Source organism: Grus americana, chromosome 7, assembly GCF_028858705.1.
Source record: "Grus americana isolate bGruAme1 chromosome 7, bGruAme1.mat, whole genome shotgun sequence".
Classification (NCBI taxonomy): Eukaryota; Metazoa; Chordata; class Aves; order Gruiformes; family Gruidae; genus Grus; species Grus americana.
The window spans coordinates 5,511,642-5,536,835 of record NC_072858.1 but is presented as its reverse complement, the minus strand read 5'-3'; the positions used below and the strand labels follow the sequence as shown (position 1 = coordinate 5,536,835).

Genomic DNA, 25,194 nt, shown 5'->3' with positions numbered 1-25,194 from the left:
AAGATAATACAGGTAGAAAATATGCATGATCAGACTGCCTTAACACATTAACATTAACAGAGTATTTGTAGGTTTATCTTTTTTGTCAGTTCCTTCTGTCTGTCTCTCTTTTCTTTGTCTTATTTGTCTTAGGATGGTAGAAGATGTGATGTCTGTATGTTCTCTGTTGTAAGTAATTCTAAGCTAACAATTCAAATTTCCTCTTTGATTTATGGGCTTTTTAATTTTACTTATTTATTTTGCAGCATGATCAGTTATTATTCAGCATGAAGCTTTTATGTTAACTATTTCACTTCACTGGCACATCTGAAAGTTATTTTAAGTAAGATGCCTGGCTGTGAATGAGTTTGAGGAATCTATCGCCTTATTATCTGTCTGCCTATCAAAGAAGATCCTCTTTTAAAAACTAGATAGATTTTGTATCCTTGAGCTAAAATATGAAAGTTATATTTCTGCCATTGTACAAGAACATTGTACCATCAGTCTTTCATAAATACTGCATAAAGCATTTCTCCTTCTTAAAGGAATAAGCTGTCCTAATTACTTCTAGCTTCATAACTAGATAATTAGTAGCATCGAACACTCCAATATTCAGCTGTTCAATTTATTTTCCCCTCTAGATGTGGTATTGATTTACCCTCTACCAATTGAAAGCCACCATTATAATTTCTAGTGTTGATCTTGCCGTCATTGATCAGGGATGAGCTGGTGGGCAGTAATTTTTGCCACTGCATCTCGGTTCAAACATTAAGTCTTTATCAGTGAGTTTGCTGTGATATTTTTCTCCTTCGTCTAGTTAGTAACAAAAATGTGTTTGAATAACTCTGGCAATAGGCATCAAGACAACAGGTAGATAATTGGTTTGTTTCCTGATTAGAAAATATTTGTAACCCATCGTGAATAAACATAAAGGCAGCATTCATAATTATACACCAAGACATAATGTATGTTTTTCATTCCTTTTGCCTGATTGAAACCTGTGGGATTTTGAAGGGCCACAGTGTCCGTGCTCCCAGTCTGCACTGTGAACTGTCAGGGGAAGTGGAAGCAGAATTGCTGTATTTTGTTACTTCTTTTAAAGAGGGTCCGTTTTGCACATTTGTAACGATAGAGCTTTGTTCTGGCATCTTGGGAACAGCATCTGCCTCAGCTGTTCTTATGCAGTTCATCCAAAGCATACCAATTTTTTTCTTAATGATTTATGTGGTCCTTGGAGCTTAATGCCCAAGTTTATCAGTTTTAATTCTCAGGTAAAGATGTCATTTAGACCTAATTTTCAGATGGGGGACTGAAGCAGACAGAAGCTAAATAATTTGCTTAAGGCCACTGAGGATGTCTGTGGTGGAGCAGGAGTTTGAATTGCAATCGAGCAGCAACTCTGTTCTGTAAACATGATGGTCGTTAGCATGAAAAATATGGCAATCCTGCTTTTCTCAGCTTTTGGGGAATCGAGGCCTGTTCCAAGTGCATGACAAGAATATGTAACTATGGCATGTTTCTCTGTGGTGCTGCTGCCTAATGGGTGGGATTTTAAAGCAGAAGGGCTTACAGAGGTTGCATTGTCTGTGGCTGTCTCTTGCTAAGTATGAAATGACCTGATTCTTGCTGGTATTTACCATACTAACTGTTTTAAATTTATTTTCAGTGATACATTTAGGGTGAAAAAATCACCAAAAAGATCCCCACTATCTGATCCTCCTTCTCAGGTAAAGTACTGCCTTATTTTGGTGCATATAATGTGTGTTCTTGTAGGGGCAAAAAAGGGAAATTTGATTTACTTAATTGTAGAATTGTACATTTAATAATAGAAGAGGTTTTTGTAAAGAATATAAGCATGTTGGTGTCCACGTATAGCACATTGGGCTATAATGATATGGTATTAACCTTTTGGTCTCTAGAAGCATCTATACAACATATATTAGATCTAGTATTTGCTCTGGGAATTCCAGTTAGACTATTAGTAAATGCACTTTGGAAAGTCCTGTGTTACAGTGGAGCAATGATACGAATAAATATCTTCAATCGGTTGTCTGAAAAACTAGACATAACTATCCACCCTGGAGTTTTTAAATTAGAAACTAAGAAACTAAATGCATCAAATTGGTGGGCTGGAGGGGAAATAGAAATAAAACAAGTGGGCTGATCCACCAGGAACATGTGCTTGGATGGTTTTATTACTTGTTGTAAACTACCGGCAGGTGGTTTTCTTGGAAGAGAAGTTAACAAATGCTGTTCTGCCTACAAAGGCCTAACCACTTTGATGTGGCACAGCTCCTTCTGTGCTGCTGTTCCTCTTCCTGTTATCCATCCTACCCTTTTATTTGTGCTGCTCGACAGCCTGGAAGCAAAGAAAGGGTTCGCGACCTCTCAGACCTACGAAGGCTTGCTCCTGTGAGGGAAGCCTAAAAAGTTGGTTTTGGTAGTCAAAGACTTCGGTCATGGATGATGTGTGCCACTTATGTCAAGTGTCGAACAGATTTAAACGCCTCTGGATTTTCTTTCTTCCTTCTTATCAAGGCAGCTTTGCAATGCATTTATCATAAAAGAGTTTAGTTATACTGGGAAAACTTGCTGCTAGTAGAGTTCTAAATGAAGTACTTCAATATTTTTCATTAAGTATTTTATACAGAGCTGCAGCCAAGAGCATGGAATTAAAAAGATGACTGTGGTTGTGCAAAGGAATTCAGAGAGTTAACTATTCAACGTGTTAATGAAAGATAATAGTATTAATTGGCACTTGTTTTCTGCAGGATCCCACTCCATTGCCTACTCCAGAAACACCTCCCGTCATATCCACGGTGGTTCACGCGACAGACGAGGAGAAGCTGGCGTCTTCAGTGACCAGTCAGAAATGGACCTGCATGACTGTGGACCTGAACACGGACAAGCAGGATTACCCCCAACCATCCGATTTGTCTACATTTGTTAATGAGACTAAGTTCAGCTCTCCTACAGAGGGTATGCTTTACAAAGGACTGTCTGCATCCAGCTAATGTTTTATTGCTGAATGGAAACTGTATTATTTGGGACCCCTAACAAATGATGCTCTTTGGACCAGCCTGGGGAACTTGGCAATTATGGGGAGCTGAGTGTAAGACCCCAGCAGTCCAACCCTGAGTTTTTCAAGAGAGGAAGCTTAAAGGAAAGTGAAAGGAGCCTTCAGAGAAAGGCTTTTGCTTCCTTCGTATGGTTAAGTATAGACATGCTCAGTTCTTCTGTGCGTGCTACCCGTTGTCTCAGTGCCTTCACAGGAGACTGGGGCCTGATACTGCTCTGGGTTAGCGTTCCTGGATCCAGAGTCACTGAACTCAGACTGTGCTTGAGCCTGTTCCTCTAACCTGTATGGGAGAAGGTCCCAGATTAAAATTCTGCTCCAAGTTTGTGTATTGCATTAGGACCCTTAGCATGCCATCTCTGCTCCAGGTCCCTAGGAGCCAGGTATCTTTATGCATAAAAATGTCCGGGATACCCCCTGCATGAGATATATAGTTATCATTCACGTGCCAGATAAAATTTCCCTCTAGATCAGCTTATTCAGATTTTTCCTGTCATACCTTACTATAAGCAGTTGTGAGCTAAAGCTGGAAGTTTCTGTTAAGAGAACTGTCATTCCAGGTCTGTGAAATATGGAAGAGACAGAATTTAGAAAATTTGTGTGTGGCCTTCCGTGGGGTTACCAGAGGGAATACTGCTTTGCAACATCTGCTCCAAGGGCAGATTTTCAGCTTTGTGGGTGGGAAGAATGTATGAGTTTAACTTGGCTTAAACTTTTTCTTCTTGATCAGAATTTATTTTTTTTTCCCTGACCTTTCAACCGGTGTCCCAATTTACCATTAAAGCTACTTTATGCCATTTTAGACTGGATCTGAGGAATTTTTGCCTAATTAAAAACTGCAAAGCTTTTAGTTCAAATGTGTTTGACATTAAAAGTCATGAATAATCACAGTGGTTTTAATGGGATTGCACATGTTCATATGCACGTGCTTATGTTTGTGTGGCCTGGGCTTTTTGGAAATCTGTTGAGTGTTCTGTACAGATAAGTATTTCAGTCTGGATAAATCCATTTGGCTTTATTGTCAAATTAGAGATTTTAGACATCATATTCATTTGTATTTAAAAAAAATTAAGAAATACTTTTTAGAAAATAAGCCCCCCAAATCTGGGAAAATGGAACTTATATGGAAGGAAATAGAACAAAAGAATAGTGAGAGATACTCTTAAGGCAATCATTTTAGCTATCAAAGTGCGTAGAAGAAAGTGAGCAAAGCTCCTAATTAAATGCTAATTGTCTTGTCTCATGTGTGCTGCATGGTATAGTCGGAGTTTCAGATTACATGCTAATTATAATCAACAATGCTTCCGCTTTTCAGATCTCTTCAAAATAATAATTTTTTTTTTTCCCTTGACAGTCGTGCTCCTGCAGCGTTGAGAAATTTTTGAGTAATTCCAGGGCTGTTTCTCAGTGCAACTATTTTTACCCCTCCCAGATACTAGTACGAGTGTTATCCTGTAACCTAACACGGCTTTTGTACAGACACAGCCCAACTACTGAGTCAGCCAATACATCCAGCTCACATCTGTTGCATGTGCTGCTTATAACTGCTGCTATTTTCGTGTTTCACAGACCAGGGATAAGCAGTAATTATTAGCAGAAAATTCTGGTGTAATCTTGCAGCTATTTGTGGGAGGAGTTGGAGGACATCACTTAGTAAGTCTATCATATGTGTTTATAAAAGATAATTATCTTACTTCATGGGATATCCTGGGGCATCTGTAATTTTGAATGTGTAGAAATAACTGGAGCCTAAGATTTTGGAGGGGAAATGATGTCTTGGAGGAGATACCTAGGAGAGGAGATAGTGTCTAATTATGGTGGAAACTACTGAGAGCAATGAGACGACACAAACTGCGTTTAGCGAGCCATGTTATTCCTTTTATTTCTAGTTGAAGTATTTCCATCTGTCTCCTGCCTTTTTAAAAAATCAGTAACGTTAAATGCACGTTGTCCCAAAAGTCAGTGTGGATTGCAGTTGCAAAGCCCTGCAGGCAGATGGAAGATGACTGCCGGCTGTGCCAGCAGAGGACAGTGCCGGTACGTCTCCTGCCCGTGAGCACGCGTCTACGCTCACTCACTGATTGCTCTCTGGGGCTGTAACGCTGCCCCACGACCACTCACCATGCACCTCATCAGGCTTTGTGTAGATAAATGAAATATAGAAAGGCAGTTACTAAACACTGGATCTGGTATTTCATGCTTTTTCCTGCAACGCTGCATCCAGGAGGTGGTTTGAAGCTCATCGTTTCAGTTTTGGGTTTGCTTTCACTAGGAAGAAGCTTGTCTCTGATACCAGGAGGTTGTCCATCTTGCCTGGCTCCCTGTTACCATCAAAAACACACGGTGCTAGGAATTTAAATGTGAGGAGCCTGCTGTTATAGCATTTTCTTCACTTAGATGTTTCACTATTAGTATCTCCCACGTGTCAGGTACTGAGAGTTTGTGGCTGTTCCTCTTCAGTGGTTGTTTGACAAAATACATAGACTTGTGGAATTACAGTGCTTGTACTCTACGATGCTTTTTATTGTAAAAGACTTTTGAGCATTGTAAACTCACTTAGCACCCTTTGAAACTTTTTTTTTTTTAAACAAAACAGGTAAGAGATTATTTTTAGGGTTAGTTTGTTTTTAAAGAACAAAGGTTTTAATGATGGTTACCATCTTCCTGGTGCAAGCCCTACTTTTCGAAAGCTGCCCAAATTGAGAAGAACTTTAGCACATACTTTTATTGTAATGTAAATGCAAGTGTGCCATTCCTTAGAACTTATCTAGAATGGAAATGAAATTATACAAGTGGTTTATTGAATTAACTCATGGAAACAAAGTGAAATACAGCATTAGGACAAATTAATTATGTTTTTCATTTTTAAATTAAGGTGTCATTGAACAAAGTCTTTGCTTTTATTTGGGTGCAGGAAGGTGTGCTTTCTTTCCCTTTTGTCTGTCTGCCTCTATATCAGCTACTGGGTGACCATGGATTGGAAAGAAGTGCTGGTTATTTCCTCCAGTGTAATTAGAAGATTAGAAGTAGAGAAGCAGTAAAGATTTGCATTTTTATTAGGGTTTAGATTTAAGGTTCTTTGTAAATTTTCCTGCCTTAGGCTTTTCCTCTGAAAGTAAAATGTGAAAGTAGCGCAGTAAGCTGAGCTGTTGTCTCACCCCTTGTTCAGTGAGCATACAGGTATTTTATGTATCTTTTCATCTTTAGTGATACCACACTAGTCCTTCTGAATTAAGAATTGTGTGATAAACATTAAGTAATAGAAATTACTTCATTTCTCAACAGCTTTTAAAATCTTTTTGCGTACATGAAAGGAAACTGGTCTCAGCATTACTGATTATTGAAAAATGTGTTTTCTGTGATAACGTGATAGAGGAAAGTTATCTGTGCTCTGAAAGCACTCTGAAACTTTCTTAATATTCTGGCCCCTGGGGCAGAGTCTTCAGCAAATTGATAAAGCTGAAATTTTTCAGGCAAATTAATTTGCCTGAAACGTGTCATAGGTTCATTGTTGAAAATCAGTGCACCATCTGCTTTCTCTCTGTATATTCTGTTTTTAATACCTCCTAGAAAAGTATTGAGCAGAATGGGAGTGGCCCTTGTAAATGAGATCTCATTTACTTCTGCAAAAATCATTTCATGGCATGTATTTAACAGCTCTTTTTTGTTTGTGTTGCAGAATTGGAATATGGCAACTCATATGAAATAGAATATATGGAGAAAATAGGCTCCTCTGTGCCTGTAAGTTCTCACTTCCATTTCCATTCATTTGCATTCCCATGTCATAATACACTATCCTGCAGCAGATTCGCAAAACCAGTTCCTTTCAATTGGCATAACTGGGGTAAATTGTATGTGATTTGTTGTCCTATATCCTGTAGAGCTTGTTCCATTTTGTTATTATATTTTTAAGCTAGCATCACAGTAGTTCTTTCTGGAGATGAAAAGCAAATCAGTATTTCCGGCAGTGTAGAGTACAGAGCTGTCTACCAGCTATTGAACTATTTTAAGAAACTGGGAGTAAAACTTCTAAGAAGATGGAGGGAATTGGGAGAGAATACAGAATGAATGTGAAATATGGAATGCGGTACAATACGTTACCAGTTGTTTTGCCTTCTATTTAATTCATGGATTTGATAGCTTGACTAGATCCAATGGGGGTATATCCACAGGGGAAGTTAGAAAAATCAAGCATGTATGTCAGGTGCTTAAACTGATGAGAAGTTTCAATGAATATTTTAGTAAAACTGTCAGTCAAGGGATGCCTCCTGCCTGACAGGACCAGAAATCTGGTTAACCCCAAAGTGGGAGAAGAAGAGCCATGCGAGCTGTTTAGGTTTTGTTCTTTAATGGTTTCTTCCTCAAAGGGATCATCTCAGTATCAGTTAGCACAGGCTGTGTTACAGTCCTGTATTATTAGTTGTCTGTCAAGTCATTTGGTCACTTAAGGCTTCAATGACCTGGATTAGCTTTAATGGAGAATGGTTGAGTTGCTTAACGAGCTTTATTTTTCCTGTTGCCAGCAGGATGATAGCACCCCGAAGAAACAATCTTTATATCTAATGTTTGATGCACAGCAGGAGAGCCCAGTCAAATCACCTCCCATCAGGCTGTCTGATTCCACAACACCATGCTCAGGGTATGTCACTGCGAGGAAATGCAGCAATGGACAAGGATGCCAGGGAAATGGGTTGCCACCATACAACGTACACGGGCAATTCTTCCCCTCTCTGCCTCTCTGTTGCCGAGCTGTTTGTTTAAAAATAGATTCCCATCTGTGTTCACATTTGATAGAGAATAGAGGGCAAAGATACAGGAGTTTTATAATGGGAAGGAATAAGAACATGTATTTCTCCTTCATGTTCTTACTAAATAGAGTCACAGTGGCAACTGTTTCACTAGACAATGGCTTCCTACTTAGAGTTTTTTTCTCAGATACTGATGTCATTTTCATGTCAATCTAGTAACCTCCTAATTGCAATTTTTCACTTGGCCTTTCCTAGATATATTTTCTAAACAAGGAGTCTGGTTCATAAGAACAGGATGTGGGGGTTGTATTTACTTCCAAAAAATTTTGCTTGTTAAGGACATCTGTTGTTGTTAGTAAAAGTTGCTTGTTGGGAGGGATGTAGGTCACAATGAGAAAGGGGTAAAAAGGCGAGTGAGAAATATTTAAGGAAGGTGCATAACATTTCTGACGGAACTGGCTTTAATTAGAGACGCCGGTGCATTGCTTTGAAAGGATATTGCAAAGTGTCATGGAGATAATGATATAAAGTTGAGTTGAAACAATGCGTGTGTGTAGACATATACTCACATGAAAGTAATGAAGAGGACTGGCTTAGTTGTTACCAGAAGCAGAATTGTAAGGGCCTTGTGCTCCACCCTGAAAGCATGTACACAACATTTTTCCAGGTCAAGTTTTGAAGACCCTGAAGCCCAGCAGTCCTCCGGAATGAAAATACAACATCCAGCGTCCCGAGTCTTAGCTGCCAGCCAAGAGGCACACTTACAGTCACCTGACAAGTCAAAGCAGAAAGACCTAGAGCCCATGACCCTAGGAACAACTCCAGAGGCTATTGAAATAGTAAGTAATTTATGACAAAGAGTTTAGGAATCATTTGCCCGCAGAAATTTCTCATGTCATATAAAGGTGGATCTTGAAAGTAGAGTGAAACTCAACCTAATACTTAAAGATCTTGGTAGCAGCATGTGGTAGGACCCAAATGAGGGAGGGAGATTGATGGAATTGTTGGAATTCAAAAGAATTTTCTGAATTCTTACAGTATCTTAACATGTTCTAGTGATAACATATCCCAAGTAGATACTTTGAAGTGGTTTTTTTTTCCTCACACAGGCCTTTTTACACTGTGCTTTAACCCAATATTTGAAGAAATACTTTATATATAAAATAAGGGGTTTGATACAAACATAGAGACATGATTTGTTCTGTTGCATGTACTGTGAAATTTCAAAATTTTGTTGGTAAAGAACAGGTGCACTTTCACATTTTCATATTTAGTGTATTGTTGTCATCTGATACTGGTAACGTAAAATTGACTTTTTGATCACTGGAACTCATTCCACCTTCCAGTTAAATCACTTCTTTCAGTGCCTTCTCTGGGTTGGATTTGAATTAGTGGTGAGCCCTTCCTTGCTTCCAACCTGCGCTGCGTACAGACTTTAGAGCATTGGTTCTCAAGTTCGTGAAGGTTCCCTCGAGGCCTCCACTTTTCCAGGCAAACTTGTTTCACAAATGCCTACAGCACTAGGCATGCTAAGCTATATGACAACATATTTACTGAGGAGTCAAAACAAGAAGCAGCTCACTTTAATACTATGCTTAATTTATATTAACAATGCTGTTGATACCACCTCACAAAGCATTTTTTATGAGCTCGTATACTTTTCTCACTGCAGGGAGTCTTGGTACTGAAATCCCAGTGCTCTTGTCTTTGTTAGTCTAATTCTATCCGCCCTCATATTGTGTATTTATCCTGATCATGCTATAATTGTGAATATAGCTTAATTTATCCCCAGTAAGCAGCAAAAGACTTTTGTAAAGACTGCAAAAAGAGTCTTTCATAGGTTTCCCTCAGTTTTGGTGGTCTTCAAAGCTTTTGGACTACCTTAGAGATGCCTGAAATGAACATAAGCTATTGTATGAAGAAAACCTATGGTAACTGGTTGAAAACTATTGTGGAAGTATCGAGAGTGGGCTGTGGTCCATGGTTTGAGAGCCATTGCTTTAGAGGTCCTAATATTACTTACTTCATGTTAGTCTTGGAAAAATTACTCTGCTTTTAAATTAGGAAGAATTGTTCTTTATGTTAGTCTGTTACACCTATGAACCATGTATTCAAAAGTAATCTTCAGCAGGGTATGAAGTCACTAGGAATCAATGATTTGTAGACACATATGTTGCTTTTGGGCTGAACTACTTCGGCAAAATCTCTGTTGCTTATTCTATATCCTCCTTACCCTTCAGACATCTCCTGAAGACTCCTTTGTCTCTGCTGATGCTCTTCTCAATAGGATCTCTAAGAAAACCTCAATATGTGATCAGCCTGAATATCTAGATCCTGACTTAGCAGAAAAGAACCCCCCAGTATTTGCTCAGAAACTTCAGGTTTGTAGCAGAAATATAAATGTCACTTTTCTTTAAGTTTCCCTATACACAGGTAGAGGAATGCTTTGCTTTCTGGAAGGGGTGGGAGGAGGCTTGGAGGGGAGGTGGGAAAGAAGCAAAATAATGATTTGATTCTTTCTAAAGTAACTTTGGCCTTTCAGGAGCTTAAGGAACAGAGATATTTTCATTTAATCCATATAATACATAAATTTCATCAACACTTTCAGCTCTCCTGTACCACTGATGTATATATTTTGCAGAAGTCTTTATAAAGCAAATCTCCTAAGCTTGAACACAGGATTTGATGCGTGGAGAGTTGTCTTGACACCTGGCCTTAGTAGGTCTATATGCATAGATTCATTTTTGGAGATTTAGGCCCTAATTCTGCTGAAATGAAAATTAGACTTTTTTTTTTTTTCTTCCTAGTAATCTAGCTAATGCAGAATTTGGCATGACTTCTTCTAGGAAAAGCAAATTGATCTGCAGACCAGTTCTGTATGTCAGGACATATTTTCTAGAATATTTATAGTGAAATTTTAAAACAGCAAAGGTTGAATTGAGAGCAGCAGCTGGCATAAATTCACATAAAATGAAAACAAGTCTGTGAAAAACAGCTTTAGCTTCGGAAAACATCTATTTTCCCAAAGCGTTGTTCATACTTCCCCCTAATAAAAAATTTTTGTCTATACAGCTGCCTCAAGTCTAACCAAAACCTGGAGTTTTGTATCAATGTTCTAGTCATGAAAGGAATATGGGATGTGTTTGTCACCCACAAATTGTCAGAATTATACATGAAAATATAATATTCCATTTTTGAATGTGTTAAACATTTTTGCTATGTTCTTAATACATTTTTTCCTGTGGATTGGTCACAACCAAACACTTGACAGGAGGAGTTAGAGTTTGCTGCAATGAGGATAGAAGCACTGAAGTTAGCCAGGCAGATTACCCTGTCTTCTTTCTGCTCCGAGGTATCTGTTTTGTGCCTGCCATGTGTGTGTGAGTGTGCACAGACTAAGAAACCGAATGCTGCTTTTTCTTTAACAAGGTAACTAAGGCTCTCAGAGTGCAGGGCACAGCCCTGCACGCCTCAAGTGTGACGCCAAAGAGCATGCTGAAAGCAGTACTGCGCACAGAAATGCTGTCACCTGCTCCGCTCCCAGAGTACCGCTACGTCCAAATTAACAAAAGGCAAATCTGAAGGCAAGAAGCAGGCATGTACCATCTGCAGGAGACAGATTCTGCAGTCCAGGTGGCCATTTGTCATTTGTCTACAGCAAATTTTTTGATGGCAACACAATACCAAACCTACTTCTTATAAAGGTGCTATAGATTTTGACTGTAGGGACATTTTGCCTTTTGTTGGTATTTTCAGCTTGAAATCAGACACCTTGACCCTCAGAGTTTAGAAGGGAAAAATTCACTGAACCCTGCCTTCAGGCATCTTATGAAAGGCATTACAGCAGGTTTGGAAGGGCTATAGAGCTCCCAAGGGAAGAAGGCCTCCCAGCACCATGCGTGTGTTTATTCATGAAGATCTAAACATATTTTTTTTCGCTACTTCCAGGTTGCACTGGCTAGTTCTGCCTCAGAGTGGTGCTTTACACTGTTCTAGGGATGCATGTGGTCCTCACTGTGTTTGGAAAGGGATGGAAAAGCTTGCTCTGATGCGCTGCGTTTGGTGGTTAGCCAGTTGCACAGCCAGTTTATGATGTCCTTCGTGGTACTTTGAACAAAAAAGCCGAACCAGAAATGTTAGTGGCTTTCTTGGCAGGCGGCATCAGCTGAATGGGATGCTGACAGGATGGCAGTGTCCTGCTGCAGTGAGGCATTTTATTCCAAATGAGGATGTGCTTCTGACATGTCCTTCTCCAGTGACCTTTTTCTTATACTGTCCATTACTAAGTTGGTGGGAAGTCTTTTGCCTGATCCTGTATCATCTTGAGCTCGTTGCCTCATAACATTTGGACAGGTTATAGGGTAGAATTTCTTGGTGCTTTAAAGATCAGTCATAAAATAGCTAGTTCAAAAAGGTAAACTTTTTTTTTAGATTAACTGTACTTTTATGAAAAAATAATATTTGATTTCTTTCACTTATCTTAAATAGCCCACGAGCCAGCTGTTTCCATGGTGCGCATATACTTACCAAAGTAAATTAATTCCTTGCAGATTTATGGGTGTTTTAAAGTATGTGGCTATGATCTTTTATTTAAGCAAGAAAAACGTGCTGTCGTCTTCATTAGAAACCAAGCTTAACCTTCTAATTAGGAACAGAAAGAACAAAGGAGGAAAAAATAAATGGAATTTTCCTGTGTGAGTACTAGCCTGTGTGTGACTGTGTCCCCTCGCTCCCTTGCCCGGAGTGGTGGGTGTCAGAGGAGGGTGAGGTGGGATCCTCTCTAGATCCTCTCTACATCCTCATTCTCCCTCTACCTCTCTGTCCTCCAGCACTTTGCTGTAACGTGCAGCAGTCAGGCTCTCCAGCACCAGGAAACACTCGAGATGAAACACGTAATAATACCTAGATGATCTTCACAGGTTATACAAAAAAATTCTGTTAGACATCTGCATTTTTGCTACCAGCCAGCAATTCAGAAACTCACAAATTTTACTATTTTAGACTGAGGAGAATAAGTTCGTATGTTTGTGAATTCTTGTGTGTTACCCAGGGAGGATTCTGAGCTGCAAAAATGTTATAGTCTGTATTTGATTATCCAGAGTTATATTTTAAAGATGCTTTTTAACATCATTACAGCATTTTCTTCTAGCTAGAACAAGTTTATGAACTCCTTAGAACTTAGAAACTGGGAATGGATCTCGTGATTTTTTAGAAAATGCCATTAATCTGTATAACAAACATAGCAAAAATGATACGCAGAGATGAGGAGAGAAAAATAAGCAAAACTCCACCCTGTGAGAGAGAATCAGTAGCATTTCGACATTCACAACTCCATGCTGGTCCAGTCACAGGCATGCTTTTAGCTGAATGCCGTGGGTGTCACGTTAGGCTGGGAAGGACTTTTGTCCTTGCTTAACATCACTATTTCAGTGGGAGGTTGCTAATGTTAAATTAGCCTGTGATGACAACCCTTGTGACCTGCAGTGACTGATGGCCTGGATTAAGTATAATAGGATCCACCAGACTACTGCAGGGACTTAAATTCGGATACTAACTGGCAGAATTCCCTTCTGGTTGGCTGGCCTCAGTTCTTTTCTTAATGTTGTATAATTACATTTAACATTTGCTAAACCATTACAGCATGGGTAACAAGAATATAGCATGCTAAATAAAGACGCAAGCACTTGTTATGGCAAATTAGGTCACCTAAAATGAAGATTAAATACAAGCATTTTCTGCTAGGACTAGGACTGAGAATAAGGACATGCAGTTTGTTGTTCTCGGACAGAGGGAAGTTATTTGGCCACTCCCAAACTTCGTGTCACAGACTTGAACAACAACAGGACTAGTCATCTACTTTTACATTGCCAAAGTGTTCTAGCTTCCAGCGTTGAGATGAATTAACCCTTCTCTATTAAACAGTCTTCATTGGGACGTCCTGTGACTTTTTTGTATAGTGCAGCTTGAACAGAAAGGCGATAGGGTTTGTGTCCACCACCCTACAGATGCCGAGGCGACGTAGAGTTGGGCATGGAAGTAAGATCCAAGGAAAGCAGAGAAACTGAAAGGAAAGGGATCGGCACAAATAGGATTTGGGGGGCTCTCGTGGTAGTGAAGGAGGAGTATTTCCTTCAAACAAGGACACCATTTTTCCTAGTACAATTTTACAAGCAGAGAACTTATGCTTGGATTTTACTTGCTTTTCAGTATATTTGCAAGTACAAAGAGGTCCTGTTCTGCCTCCATTGACCCGTCTGCACACATATCAATTAGTTAGAGGAGCAGATCATTTGATACGCACCCAAACAGTATTTGAGTGCTTGGAAAGGGCAAGCTAATTTTCAGCAGGGCTAAATACATATTCCTCTAAGCAGTATGATAAAACTAGTTTTCATTTTCATTCCAGTACCTTTCTCTATTTTCTTTCACTTTGATTTTTATCTTTGAAGCGAGGTAAGTGCAGCTGGTTAATCGATGTGCATTTATTCCCTTTCTGGTCAGATATCTGGTTTCTGTGAAAGATGCTGGGAAGAGAAGAGGAAGTGTGTTGGGCTCTCAAATATTTACACTAAGATTGCAGTGACCTACATTTAGTAGTAATTCCCCTGCAGACTCTAATGTTTCTGTGCGAGGTTCAGTGACTTATAAATCCCTATGCTTATTATCACTCCCATTAACTGCTTACCTTCTCAGCAGTTAGGTGTTGAACTTACAGCATTGACAGAGTTATTCTGGGTAATACCGTCATCCCGTTGGTCAGGTTATATTATTTTCTCAGGATAGGAATATTTGGAGGCCACAAATAACAGTTACTGAATTGTGCATCAGTTTGGAGCTGTGTAAAATTGGCTTTTGAAATAAAACCATGGAGACTTTTACTGGTTGCTCCTGCCAAAGAGAAAACCCAACAGCCCAGTTGTGACTCGTGTGAAGTGTTTTCAGAATTAGGACAAGACTGCTTGGACCACTACCAGAAGCATTTCTGCTCAACAGTTAAATTCCAACAGTTTTTGCAGTTGTTTTTGGCAATTTTAAGTTGTTTTGCATATCATTATCACTATTCTTTTCTACCATTTACTCAAATGCAAGACAGAACCAGAAAAAACATATGAGTGAGGTGTTGAGCACTGCATTAAAAGATGCATAAGTATGTAATAAATGCTTTAAATGTTCTTTTTTTCCTTAAAAATTTTCCTCGTTCTGGCAGTTCCCTTGACACGTGTTTTTGTATGACCTTAAGGAAATTTGTGTTTCTGTTGCCACAATTAATATTTTCCAGCAATCTCTTAATGAGATCCAGCAAAAGACGCTGCAGGAAGCTTTTGAAATATGATACATCCAGTGCAACAGATTGCTCTCCAGGATGGCCTTTCTTTTGAGGACAGCTTTGATGATCTAATAGCTCTTTTGTATCTCTCGGTTTTTCTTGCCTTGTGTTTGAGGAGGAACTAAAGTACATTTTTTTGAGGTTAGGATACTGAGTTGAGCCAGCAGTGGGCTTATTTATTGGCTGTTTTACCTTTTCTCAGATCTGTGGACAGCACCATGTGGTTTTGTATTTATGCATTTACATCGATGTCTGAGCTTGTGTCCCAGATGTATTTTTTTCCTGTTGTGTACTGGCAGATACTTTCAAAAATACAGGCTAAGTAATTTTGATAGATGTCATGATGCTTTTCACTCAGGTAGGAAAATCCACTGGATTTGGGGTCGTACCTCCTAATTATGTGGGAATTGATCATTATTTTGTGTGTTGATGGTTAAATGTAGCAAAAAAAGAGAAGGGATTGCCTGCTCCATAATGCTAGAATAGCTTAAAAATGAACAAAAAATACAAAGCAAATTAGTGAGAGTCTCTCATGTAAATAAAGATGCAGTATGGTGTTTTGTAAGTACCGTTTAGCTTATTCTTGCTCTAATTAAATTTTCTTGTCTAGTCTTTAATGTTGCTGGTGTGGTTTCTTCACGTTGTCTCCAGATGTGATATCCAGAACATCTAGTCCTGTGATTAACTCGAGTGAGCGTTGTATGTAATTTTTAGTATAGTTTCTTCAATAAGGTGTGATGTAAGAACTCAGAAGGGTTTGCATCAAAATTGACAGTGGGTTTGGATCCTTTCTATTATTCTAGGCTATGCGAGAAGAACTGTGAGCAAGTGAATGATTTATGGAATAGCATCTGACAAAATTTCCTTTAACTGTGTTGAAACAAGAGCATGTGGTGTTGAAATTAATGAGGTCAGTTTGTGTGCACGTTGGGGAGAGGAGGACTGAGCCTTAATTCAGACATTATCTACTCACTTTCACATTCCTCTGCTTCAAGCAGTAGAATGTGACTCTGCTATTTTATTTAAAAAAACCCACACAAAACCAACTAAAAAACCCACAACCTTCTTTTCTAGTAAAATATTTTTCTCACTTTTATGTGAAAAAATCATTAAAAAAATCTTGATTACTATTCTTAATTATTGCAGATAAAGCCTTAAGACTAAGGTACTGCACTAGTGAACTTGAAGGAACAGATGATATTGCTTTATGCACAGAGGTAACAAGTAAACTGGAAAAAGATGTTATCCCCTTTTCAACAGCAAGGAAGTGCTATACCAGAAAAGCTGTACGTGAATATCCATTTCTATCAGTGGCTGAAAAAGGCATTGATCAACCTGACCTCCCTCCCCACGCATGCAAACCCTGGGCCGTGCTCCAGCCCACTCTGTGGCTGCACGTAGCATCATCATAGAGACAGTTTGAATTGTCATGAGAGCCCACTGAAAAATTCTGCTACTGAATCTGCAGGTTCAGTAAAAAAAATTAAATCATTCTGTGTTTTAAAATGCAGTTTTGACACTGGCTTAGCAAGTGACATGTGTACACAGACACAGTAAGAGGGGGATTTCTGGGCATCTGTGTCCTCCCCGCTGAAGTCAGTGCGTTTGCATGTTCTGTACCACGTGAAGTATCTTCTTAGGTCACAGAAATTCAAGGAATTTCAGCCATGCTCAGATACAAAATCTTTCCTGTGAAACTTCTTTTGGTGGAAGGAGTTCATAGAAAGGGAAGGAAAATAATAAATAGAAGAGCATGTCCCTGGCCAGGGCTTGGCCCATCCACCCCCACGGTGCTCCCTGCAGTGGGGCTCCCTGGGGACTGCTCTGGGCAATGCGGGGACCAGAGCGGCTCCTCAGCCTGTGAAGTGGAGGTGCTCTGGCTCTGTCCTGCAGAATTACCCCGAGGACCACGTAGCCTGCGCCTGTGCAGTGGAGTCGTGGGGGTCCCAGCACCGCGCGGGCGGAGGGGCTCCCCTTTCTCTGCTCTGGAGCCTGGAAACATAACAGAGCTCATAGAAATGCCTCTTACCATTAACTTGCTAGGGATATGGTCACATCCACCCCCAAAACTACTTTGTGACCCACCAGCGGCTGAGAGAGAAAGAACATTTTGTTTCCCAGGCCTCCAGAGGCAATACCAAGCTGGGCGGTCAGCACGTACACGTTAGCTGTTAGCGATGGCGAGATGCAAAGCGTAGGTAGGGGACACAGGGACATACGGCTGTGGTGGTGCATCTGCTGCAGAGGGGTCTGCTCTCAGGGAGTTGCTGCGGATGGTGTCTCAAAATGGTTTTTTTAGTATCTTCCTAACTGTCTTTTATAATCTCCTGGGTTTTAATGTGGTGTAACTTGGATCGTTTCTGTCTAGAGTTGTTTGCAAGACACCTCGTGCATCTCAGTGTCACGTACCTCGTTTTTGTTCTCTTCCTCATTTCACATGCCGCTCTCCTCATGCGTTAATCTGGGCCGCTGACATGCGCAAAATTGGCAGCTGCAAATAAAACCTCATTTAACTTACTAATCGCATGTTAAATACCAGTGGGGCAGCAGCACCACTTGTATATTCACACTTTTTATGTAATACCATTTATGATAGATACAGTATATTGGCAGGTGAGACCTAAGAAAGTGAGCTGTCCTCTTGGTTCTGGTTTCTTGATCTATTTTTATGGAAGCAGAATTGCCCTTAACAAGCTCTTTGCCTCCAATTCTAATTTCCTCTGCTGACGTGCATTTCTTGTGGATGTTTTGATGACATTCCTGCATCAGAAAGTAGTGAATTTTCTAATATAGGACTTTAAAATATTGGTGACAAAGTGCTGTCTGTGTTTTCTCCCTATAAGGGTAATATGGCTTTGTTGGTGCTTACCATGGATCATAAATGTGTATCTTATGATTGCTAAATTCAAAGTTATTGCTGTTATAATTTAGTAGTGCACAGGATTCTAGTCCTAGCTCAGGACCCTGGTGCCTAGCACTACACCCGGAAAACATATGAGCAAAACACGTATTTAATGGTTCATTTCTTTGTATTTAAAAAAACAAACACACAGAGAGAACCTGCTATCCCAGCAGATGTTGCCATCTCTAAAAGTGCACTGTACTCCCGGATCGGCACCTCGGATGCAGAAAGCACCACGGGTCTTCTCTACCCCCAGCAAGACTTAGACTCTGCACTACGACTCGCCAGAGCGGAGGTAATTTTCTTCAGAATTTGGAAAAGGAAATATGTGCCCCTTGTGGTTTCCTTCTTTCCTGTTTTCTCCCAAATGATTCATATTACGAACACTTGTTCTATTCTTGAAACCATCCTCAGCCCTGCTAAAGCCACGCTAGAGGCTACCAAAGCAACAGGTGCTATACTGTAAGTTTTACTTTTTTTTGACATAAGTGAAAAGCAGACATTATAAGAAAAAAAATCTATGGTTTTTAACCTCAAGTGTACTCTGTGCATCTTGACATTACTATATAATTATATACAAATTGTAAGATGCCAGAAATAGGAATAAAATTATGTATTTTACAAAGCTACATATAAGATCAGTCTGACTAACAACAACAATTTAAAAATGGGTACAATCTAGTGTTAGAGTATTCCAAACTTTATGATAGATTGCATGAACGAAAGGAGCACAAAGGAACACGGTCCTTTGGGGATAATATTTCATGGACAGTCAGCCCTAAATATGCAAGCAGAAGCAGTAGAACCCCCTTCGAGGACAAACCAGGGGACCGTGTTCCAAACCCAGGCACAGAAGTATTTCAGGTCTGGCACCAGGTCAGATCAGACACGGTGTAGTGTAATATCGCTGTCATATCAGGAATGAAATATGAAACGAGAACATTGCAGCTACTTTCCTAAGTTAGTTTTTTTGAAACTTCAGTCTGATTTCACATCCGAACTTTTTTAATTGTACCTTGCAGTCTGAAAAAGAAAAAAAATCCCTGGGGATGCTTGTATTTGAACCCATTATGCACTCGAAAACTATACCTCTGTTAATTAGGAGTTGTTATTGAATCAAATATTGTACAGTTATTTAATTTCTTCTTTAATGGATCACTTGGTTTTACTGGGTTTTTTTTTCCTTTGCTTGCTTTGTTTCAGATTGTGGCCAAGGAAAGAGAAGTGTCTGAGTGGAAAGAGAAATATGAAGAAAGCAGAAGGGAAGTGATGGAAATGAGGTGGGTTATTAACTTGTCCCTAATCACGCTGACAGAGAGTCTCATAGAGTACCATGATTGCACAACTGTTTCGGTTAGCTGAATTTGTTTCGTTAGTCTTAACTGCAGGGTTTGGATTGATCCTGAACTAATATTTTGTTTTTGCTCTGCATGGTGGGTACCCCTGTTCAGGGTAATCATTGAAAACTCCTGTGTTGCTAATCTCATTTACATCCTCAAAATACTGAGATAAGAGAGGTCTTAATCTAGGTTAATGTAAGGGAAGAATTTCCTCCAGTTTGTGCTGTGAATCCTCACATGAATTGCATAGTGATGTTTCTGTTGCCTGACTGGATGAGTCTGCCTGCAGAGCTCTGCACGGGCTAATTTAAAATTCAGTCTCCACAAATAGTTTTGGTCACAGAAGAAAGAATGTAAAGGTTTGCAGATAGGTAAGAGTAGTACAGGCTCCCTCCAGGACATTATTGTAAAAAGTTTCTTTAATAATAGAAAACAAAAACCCAGTTGCCAGTAGAAAAACATTTCTTGCAAAAGAACTACTCTGGCCTCTTGAGTGTTGACTTTCAAGGAGATTCTACACGCTTTTCTTCGAACTGAGCTGATTTTTTAGTCACTGCACACACTAAGCTTTATTTTAGTTACGCTGTAGTTATCTTGGATTTTACTGCTCCGTTTGAAAGCTGACAGAAGGACTCTGAGCTTTTCAGTTTATTCTAGTTGTATCCGTTCTATTCTATTTCTCCTTGCAAACCTCCCTCTGTTACATTCAGTATCTGTATACTGGAACATAACTGGTTTGACCTTCCTTCCCAGCCCAGTCCTACCACTTGCAAGGGTGACAACAAAATCACTGTAGTGGATGAGGTGAACAGTGTTGCTCAAAGACTCATTATTGCTTCCCATTTAGTCAGTTGAAAGTTTCTTTTTTAACTGCGGTAATACCATAAGAACAACATACCAATGAGCTTGACCTGCTCATTGATCTGCATCTGAGAAAGTCATCAATTGCAAAAGAGAATATATAAAAATATTTTATGGAGTCTTTAAAGCCTGTGATTTTTTACCTTCAAACAAACAGAAAAACCATCCCCCCTTGACTCATAAATAAAAGCAAACTGTCAGATTATTTTAGCATCCTTCTTTTAAGTAATAATTGCTTCTGAGACTGAATTTTCTTAAAAATCAACTTCTTCCCAAAATTAAATGTCTCGGTGGTTTAAAGCTAAAGCCAATGAGCTGTATCAAGTGATGACCTCCATGTGTAATTCCTGCCTATATCCAGGAAAACCGTACTTAGGGAGTAAGGGTAAAAGGGAACTGCGGTGCAGAACTCGGCAAACGCTAGTACGGATGCCAGGAATCGCACATGGCAGATTTGAATAGCAGCAGCGCAGGGCTTTGAGCCAAAGCATCTTAAGAGAAGCATCTGCAAAAGCCAAGGGCAGCCGCCTTATTTCTTCCAGAAAACCATCTCCCAGTGCCCAGCTGAGTTGTCTCACCTCTCTCGCGCTCTGCTTGGGAAAGGAAACAAAATCCTGGCATAGCCCTCAAATGCATAACGACGCAAAATGGAAAGAAGCTGCTGCAAGCAGTCAAACCAAGGAAGCAAAACAAGGAGTGAACATAATTAGGAGTCGTGTAAGGAATGTCTCAGTGTTCAGCACACGCTCAAGTGTGGTACTTGGTCTATGCTCTAGAAATTGCCTGGGTGCCCACAGGCACTGGCAGAGGTTTTTCATTCCTTAATGAAAGGGGAGCAGGGGGTAACACAGAGCAGCTGGCACACAATAGATCTGTACCTTCATCTGCCTCACAGTAATTTGCTTGTGTGTCTACACCCTCAACAAAATTTGCTTTGAAAAGAAACCCAACACATTATCTGAGCCATATTTCCCCCAGGCACATCCCTAGAACATGGGTGAAAAAAAACCCCTGACTAATAATGTCCCAGAATGATAAAGTATGCATCTGTGCACAAAGAAAGATTTCTCTTGAAAGATTAAATGTTGAAACAGTCCATGTGTGGTAAATGAGGGATGCAGCAGTTAGATATGACATAATGATAAGCAAGGAGTGAAGGGATTATCCAGAGTTACAAGCACAAAAGCATCACTTTCCACAGCAGGAGAAGCAATGCTCTGTTACCCAAGTCCTCCATACTCTACCTGGAATATCCTGAGTTCAGCTAAGTTTCCAGAAAAATGTCAGACTGGAGGAAATTCCACTCCAGAGAACAGTAGCCAAGATAAGAAGTTGTAATAATGTAATAACTATGGAAGAGCTAAACCAGGGGTGGCTATACCATAACCCAAGGGTACAACCAGAGGCAGGCGAGAACTATTTAAATATGGTTATTTGGAGGTCTCACTGATTATGCCTCAATAAGGGAAGTCAAGCAGATGACCTCTGAGGTCCTTTGTAGCCCTGGATTTTGGTGGGTTTATGAGTTACGAAATTGTGGGAAGTCAATAAATAGACTGAATGTCTAAAATACCAAAAGTTCAGCCTATGCAGCATGTCAAGCTAGGGTTAAGATGTGCCATAGGAGAGAGGAACGATCTGGCCAAGCACCCTTCGGTTCCCCAGCCATAATGACCGTTATTTAGGCTGCTTGACTGGAAGGCCTTTGACATGAATCTGGATCAAGATTTCACTTGACGACCATGCTTTCCAAATCGAATATTGTTAAAATCAATGTGCCATTGCAGTGTCCACCTCTATGGAACAGCTGCCACACAATTCATGAGGCTGGGTAATGCAGAGAATGTGCTACCTACTTGAACTAGTCTCAGCTGCTAAAAATAAGAAATAGATAATGTCATTTCACCTTGCTGCCGACTTGTGTGGTGCAGCCTAGGCTGGGAAGTGCTGTCATGCTCTAACAGTGTTTGAGGATGTGTTCGTTGCCCTGAGTCCTTGGCTTCATTTTCTAGGATGATAAAACTTCCTAAAGGTGCCTGGTGTTACACGGCTATGACATGGCTTTAAAATCCTTATTGCTTACAGCAGGCTTTTGAGGTAATCTTCTTTGGACATGAAACCGATCCCTTCCTTTTTGGGGAGAATCCTTGTGACTATCTTTGCTCTCAAAAGTGTCACAGGGCAAGTGAGACACTACTGACCTTCGTGGCCAGTGGCCTTCTCGCGCCTTTCTGGGCTCGTGCAGGTTTGCGAGAGGCGGTGCTGGCGTTACCGCATTAGTTTTTTGGGAGCTCTGCAAGTTTCTTCTTTCCTTACTGACTTTGTTTTTCATAGACGGTCCTATAGGCTCATGAATCAAAGCATAGATCAAGCTAGTCTCATTTCATTAGCTTTATTTGGCTCTGGGAAGGGATGGATCATCTTTCTAAATCACATTTAATCTGCTTATTTTGGCTAACCTCTCTTCAAGAAGGAAATTCAAAGCCTACCGTGAGTATATGAAATAAAATAATCTTAAAAGTCACATTTTGCCACATCTGTTTCAAAAACAGATTTGGGAAATAAGACACGGTGGATTTTGTGCTACATAATTGAATATTTTGGTCTTGTTCTCTTAGGTGCTAATGGACCATTGAGTCTCATTTGGAGAGTAGAAGATTAGATATATTTTGGATGAGGGCCAACTATACTCTTGTTAGGTTTACTTGCTACCAGTTATAACTTTACTTAACGTTTACATTAAAAACAAGCAAACACGAACTTGAAGAAGAGGGGAGAAAGCAATGGAAAAGTCAGGCTGTTTGTTACTCTTGAATTAGACCAATGTGATTATGTTTAGATTTAAATTGTGATTCACTTTGGGCATGTTTCAAAGAACAGAATTTGTTTCAAAGCAATCTCTTTTCCCTCCCCCAACCTATATTGATTTAAATGGAGAATTAAAAATCAGGTGCAATGTTTAAACTGTCAGTTTTAGTTGTTACTCAGGCAATAAGGAGCGTATAAGAGTGCGAAGGGATTCTGTATCTCTTTTAACATACCGTGGTTCAGTTATTGAGGAGCATTATTTTCTACATAAGCATTAGCAATTATGATGTTTGCCAAAAGCTTTTCTTTTTTTTTTTTTTCCCTCTTATAGGAAAATAGTTTCAGAATATGAGAAGACGATTGCTCAGATGATAGGTAGGTGTTTCTACTCTGAAAGATGCTATCCTCCACTCTGATTTTCTGAAGAGAGCCTAGAAACATGGTTGAAGTCTGTGGGCTTCATTTTGATGCTAGTTACGTCTGCTGATGCTGCTGGGAATTGTGAATGCGTGAGGACACCCGTGTGTGCTGCCAGGCTGTGATGAAGAGCTAGGGCTTCATCTGACAGAAAGCAGCCCCCGAGGCAGTCCAGGTAATACAGAAAGGTCAGGGCTTTTTCGTCTGCAGCAAAGCAAGCTGTCCCGTAGGAAACATGTTCAAATGCTTTGCCCAGAATTCGTGGATATCTCTGGGAGAGACTTTCAGTGACCCAAAAACCCTTTAGTCATCCGCTCCCAACTGTTTAATGGGAGATACCAAACTTAGCTCTTTACAACAGCGGATTATCTGTGCTAAGTGCATTGGTCAAACCAAAACCTAGATTAACTCCAATCCCATCTGAGAGATTATGAGTGGCCAATCCACCTCCCCAGTTATTTACTGACATAGGGGTCTCCTTTAAGGTCTAAATTACGGCATGTTTTGCCTCATGATAAATAGAAAACGCCTTTGTTAACAGTATGCCCCACAAGTGGAAAACACTATGTGCAGTAGCCTTTCAAAACCAAAGGTTGCAGGACTCGTGTGCTTCCTTGGCACGGGAGGTCTGGCCCCAAGATGTGATTTTAAAGCCTCTTCGTAAGATTTCCAAAGCTTTTTTTCTTAGTGTGGCTATAGAAAGCGCCAGTGGCTTGTGCTGCCCTGCGCTGCTTCCGCTCGAGCTGTCTCCCAGAAGGGCAAACGGCTGAGCAGGGTCCTGGGTTCTCTATGGCCAAAGTTGCTGGGAGGAGCAGGAAAAGCAGCAGTGGCTGATGAGAAAGCAGGACCAAGCTCAAGCAAAGCAGCAGGGAACTGTGAAATAATTGTTAAAAGCCATGAGGAGTGGCCTCGGAGTTAAATCTGGGCTGCGAGATGAGGAGAAAGGCTAGCGTAGCTAATGATACCTGCGAGCAGGGAGCGTTACAAGTACAGCCTGTTTGCACTGTGTTTATTGAAAAATAAAGAAATTATTTCTCTTACGCCCCCTGAGAGAACTGTCACAGAGAGCACAGTGTGCCAGGAACACAACAGCCATACCTGCAGCTTTCTAACCGGTTTTTAACAGGGAAGGATTTTTATTACAGCTATCAACAAATCATATTGTTTTGCCCCTTTTAAAATTGGCAGTCCCCTCACATACAGTCAGTAATGTGACCCCCAAATATTTGCTTGTTTGTTTTTTTTTTAAATTGTTTCTTTTTAATTAACAACCTGAGTTGTGTTTACATACGGTTGTAGCGAATTTGCTTATTTTTTGCCCAGAGAGAGTGGGGGGGGAAGTAGTTCAGTGTCTGGTGCTTTTGCTGCCTTCCTGCATTTCTCAGCCGTTGGGAGACATCCCAGCCTCCTGTCAAGTGCAGGGAAAAAATAGGCCTATAAATAAATAAACAAACAAATATTATTATAATAATAAATAAAATATATATTAATGAATAATATATAATAACAATATGCCTGGCTTCATTCTCTATGGTGTTATGCCTCTGTTGCCTTTTGTATGTACAGCTGAGCAAATGTGCCTGCCTTCTGACGTAACGTCTGTCGTTCTCATCATGCGAGTGTTAAAATCGGAGTGCCCAGAGTATGCAAAGAACTTAATTCATTTTGGTTTACACTAAACATACTCTGGTATGGCTTCGTGCTTGAACCTGGCCATTCATATGTACAAACACAGG

At 40.1% G+C, this 25,194-nt stretch overlaps 1 protein-coding gene across 12 annotated transcripts in view; it reads left to right on the top strand.

Moving 5' to 3' along the window:
- TACC2 (transforming acidic coiled-coil containing protein 2) overlaps positions 1 to 25,194 on the top strand; it is a 143,306-nt gene that overhangs the window by 110,506 nt on the left and 7,606 nt on the right. For 6 of the 12 annotated variants that reach the window (XM_054831853.1, XM_054831856.1, XM_054831861.1 and 3 more), the window contains 10 exons: positions 1,646 to 1,706; positions 2,751 to 2,958; positions 6,735 to 6,796; positions 7,579 to 7,694; positions 8,471 to 8,642; positions 10,044 to 10,184; positions 11,075 to 11,155; positions 18,184 to 18,327; positions 19,236 to 19,312; positions 23,373 to 23,416. In XM_054831853.1, coding sequence (XP_054687828.1) covers positions 1,646 to 1,706; positions 2,751 to 2,958; positions 6,735 to 6,796; positions 7,579 to 7,694; positions 8,471 to 8,642; positions 10,044 to 10,184; positions 11,075 to 11,155; positions 18,184 to 18,327; positions 19,236 to 19,312; positions 23,373 to 23,416 — 1,106 coding nt within the window. The remainder of the gene's footprint in view (positions 1 to 1,645; positions 1,707 to 2,750; positions 2,959 to 6,734; positions 6,797 to 7,578; positions 7,695 to 8,470; positions 8,643 to 10,043; positions 10,185 to 11,074; positions 11,156 to 18,183; positions 18,328 to 19,235; positions 19,313 to 23,372; positions 23,417 to 25,194) is intronic. The other 6 variants (XM_054831854.1, XM_054831863.1, XM_054831852.1 and 3 more) reach the window with 5 other exon arrangements.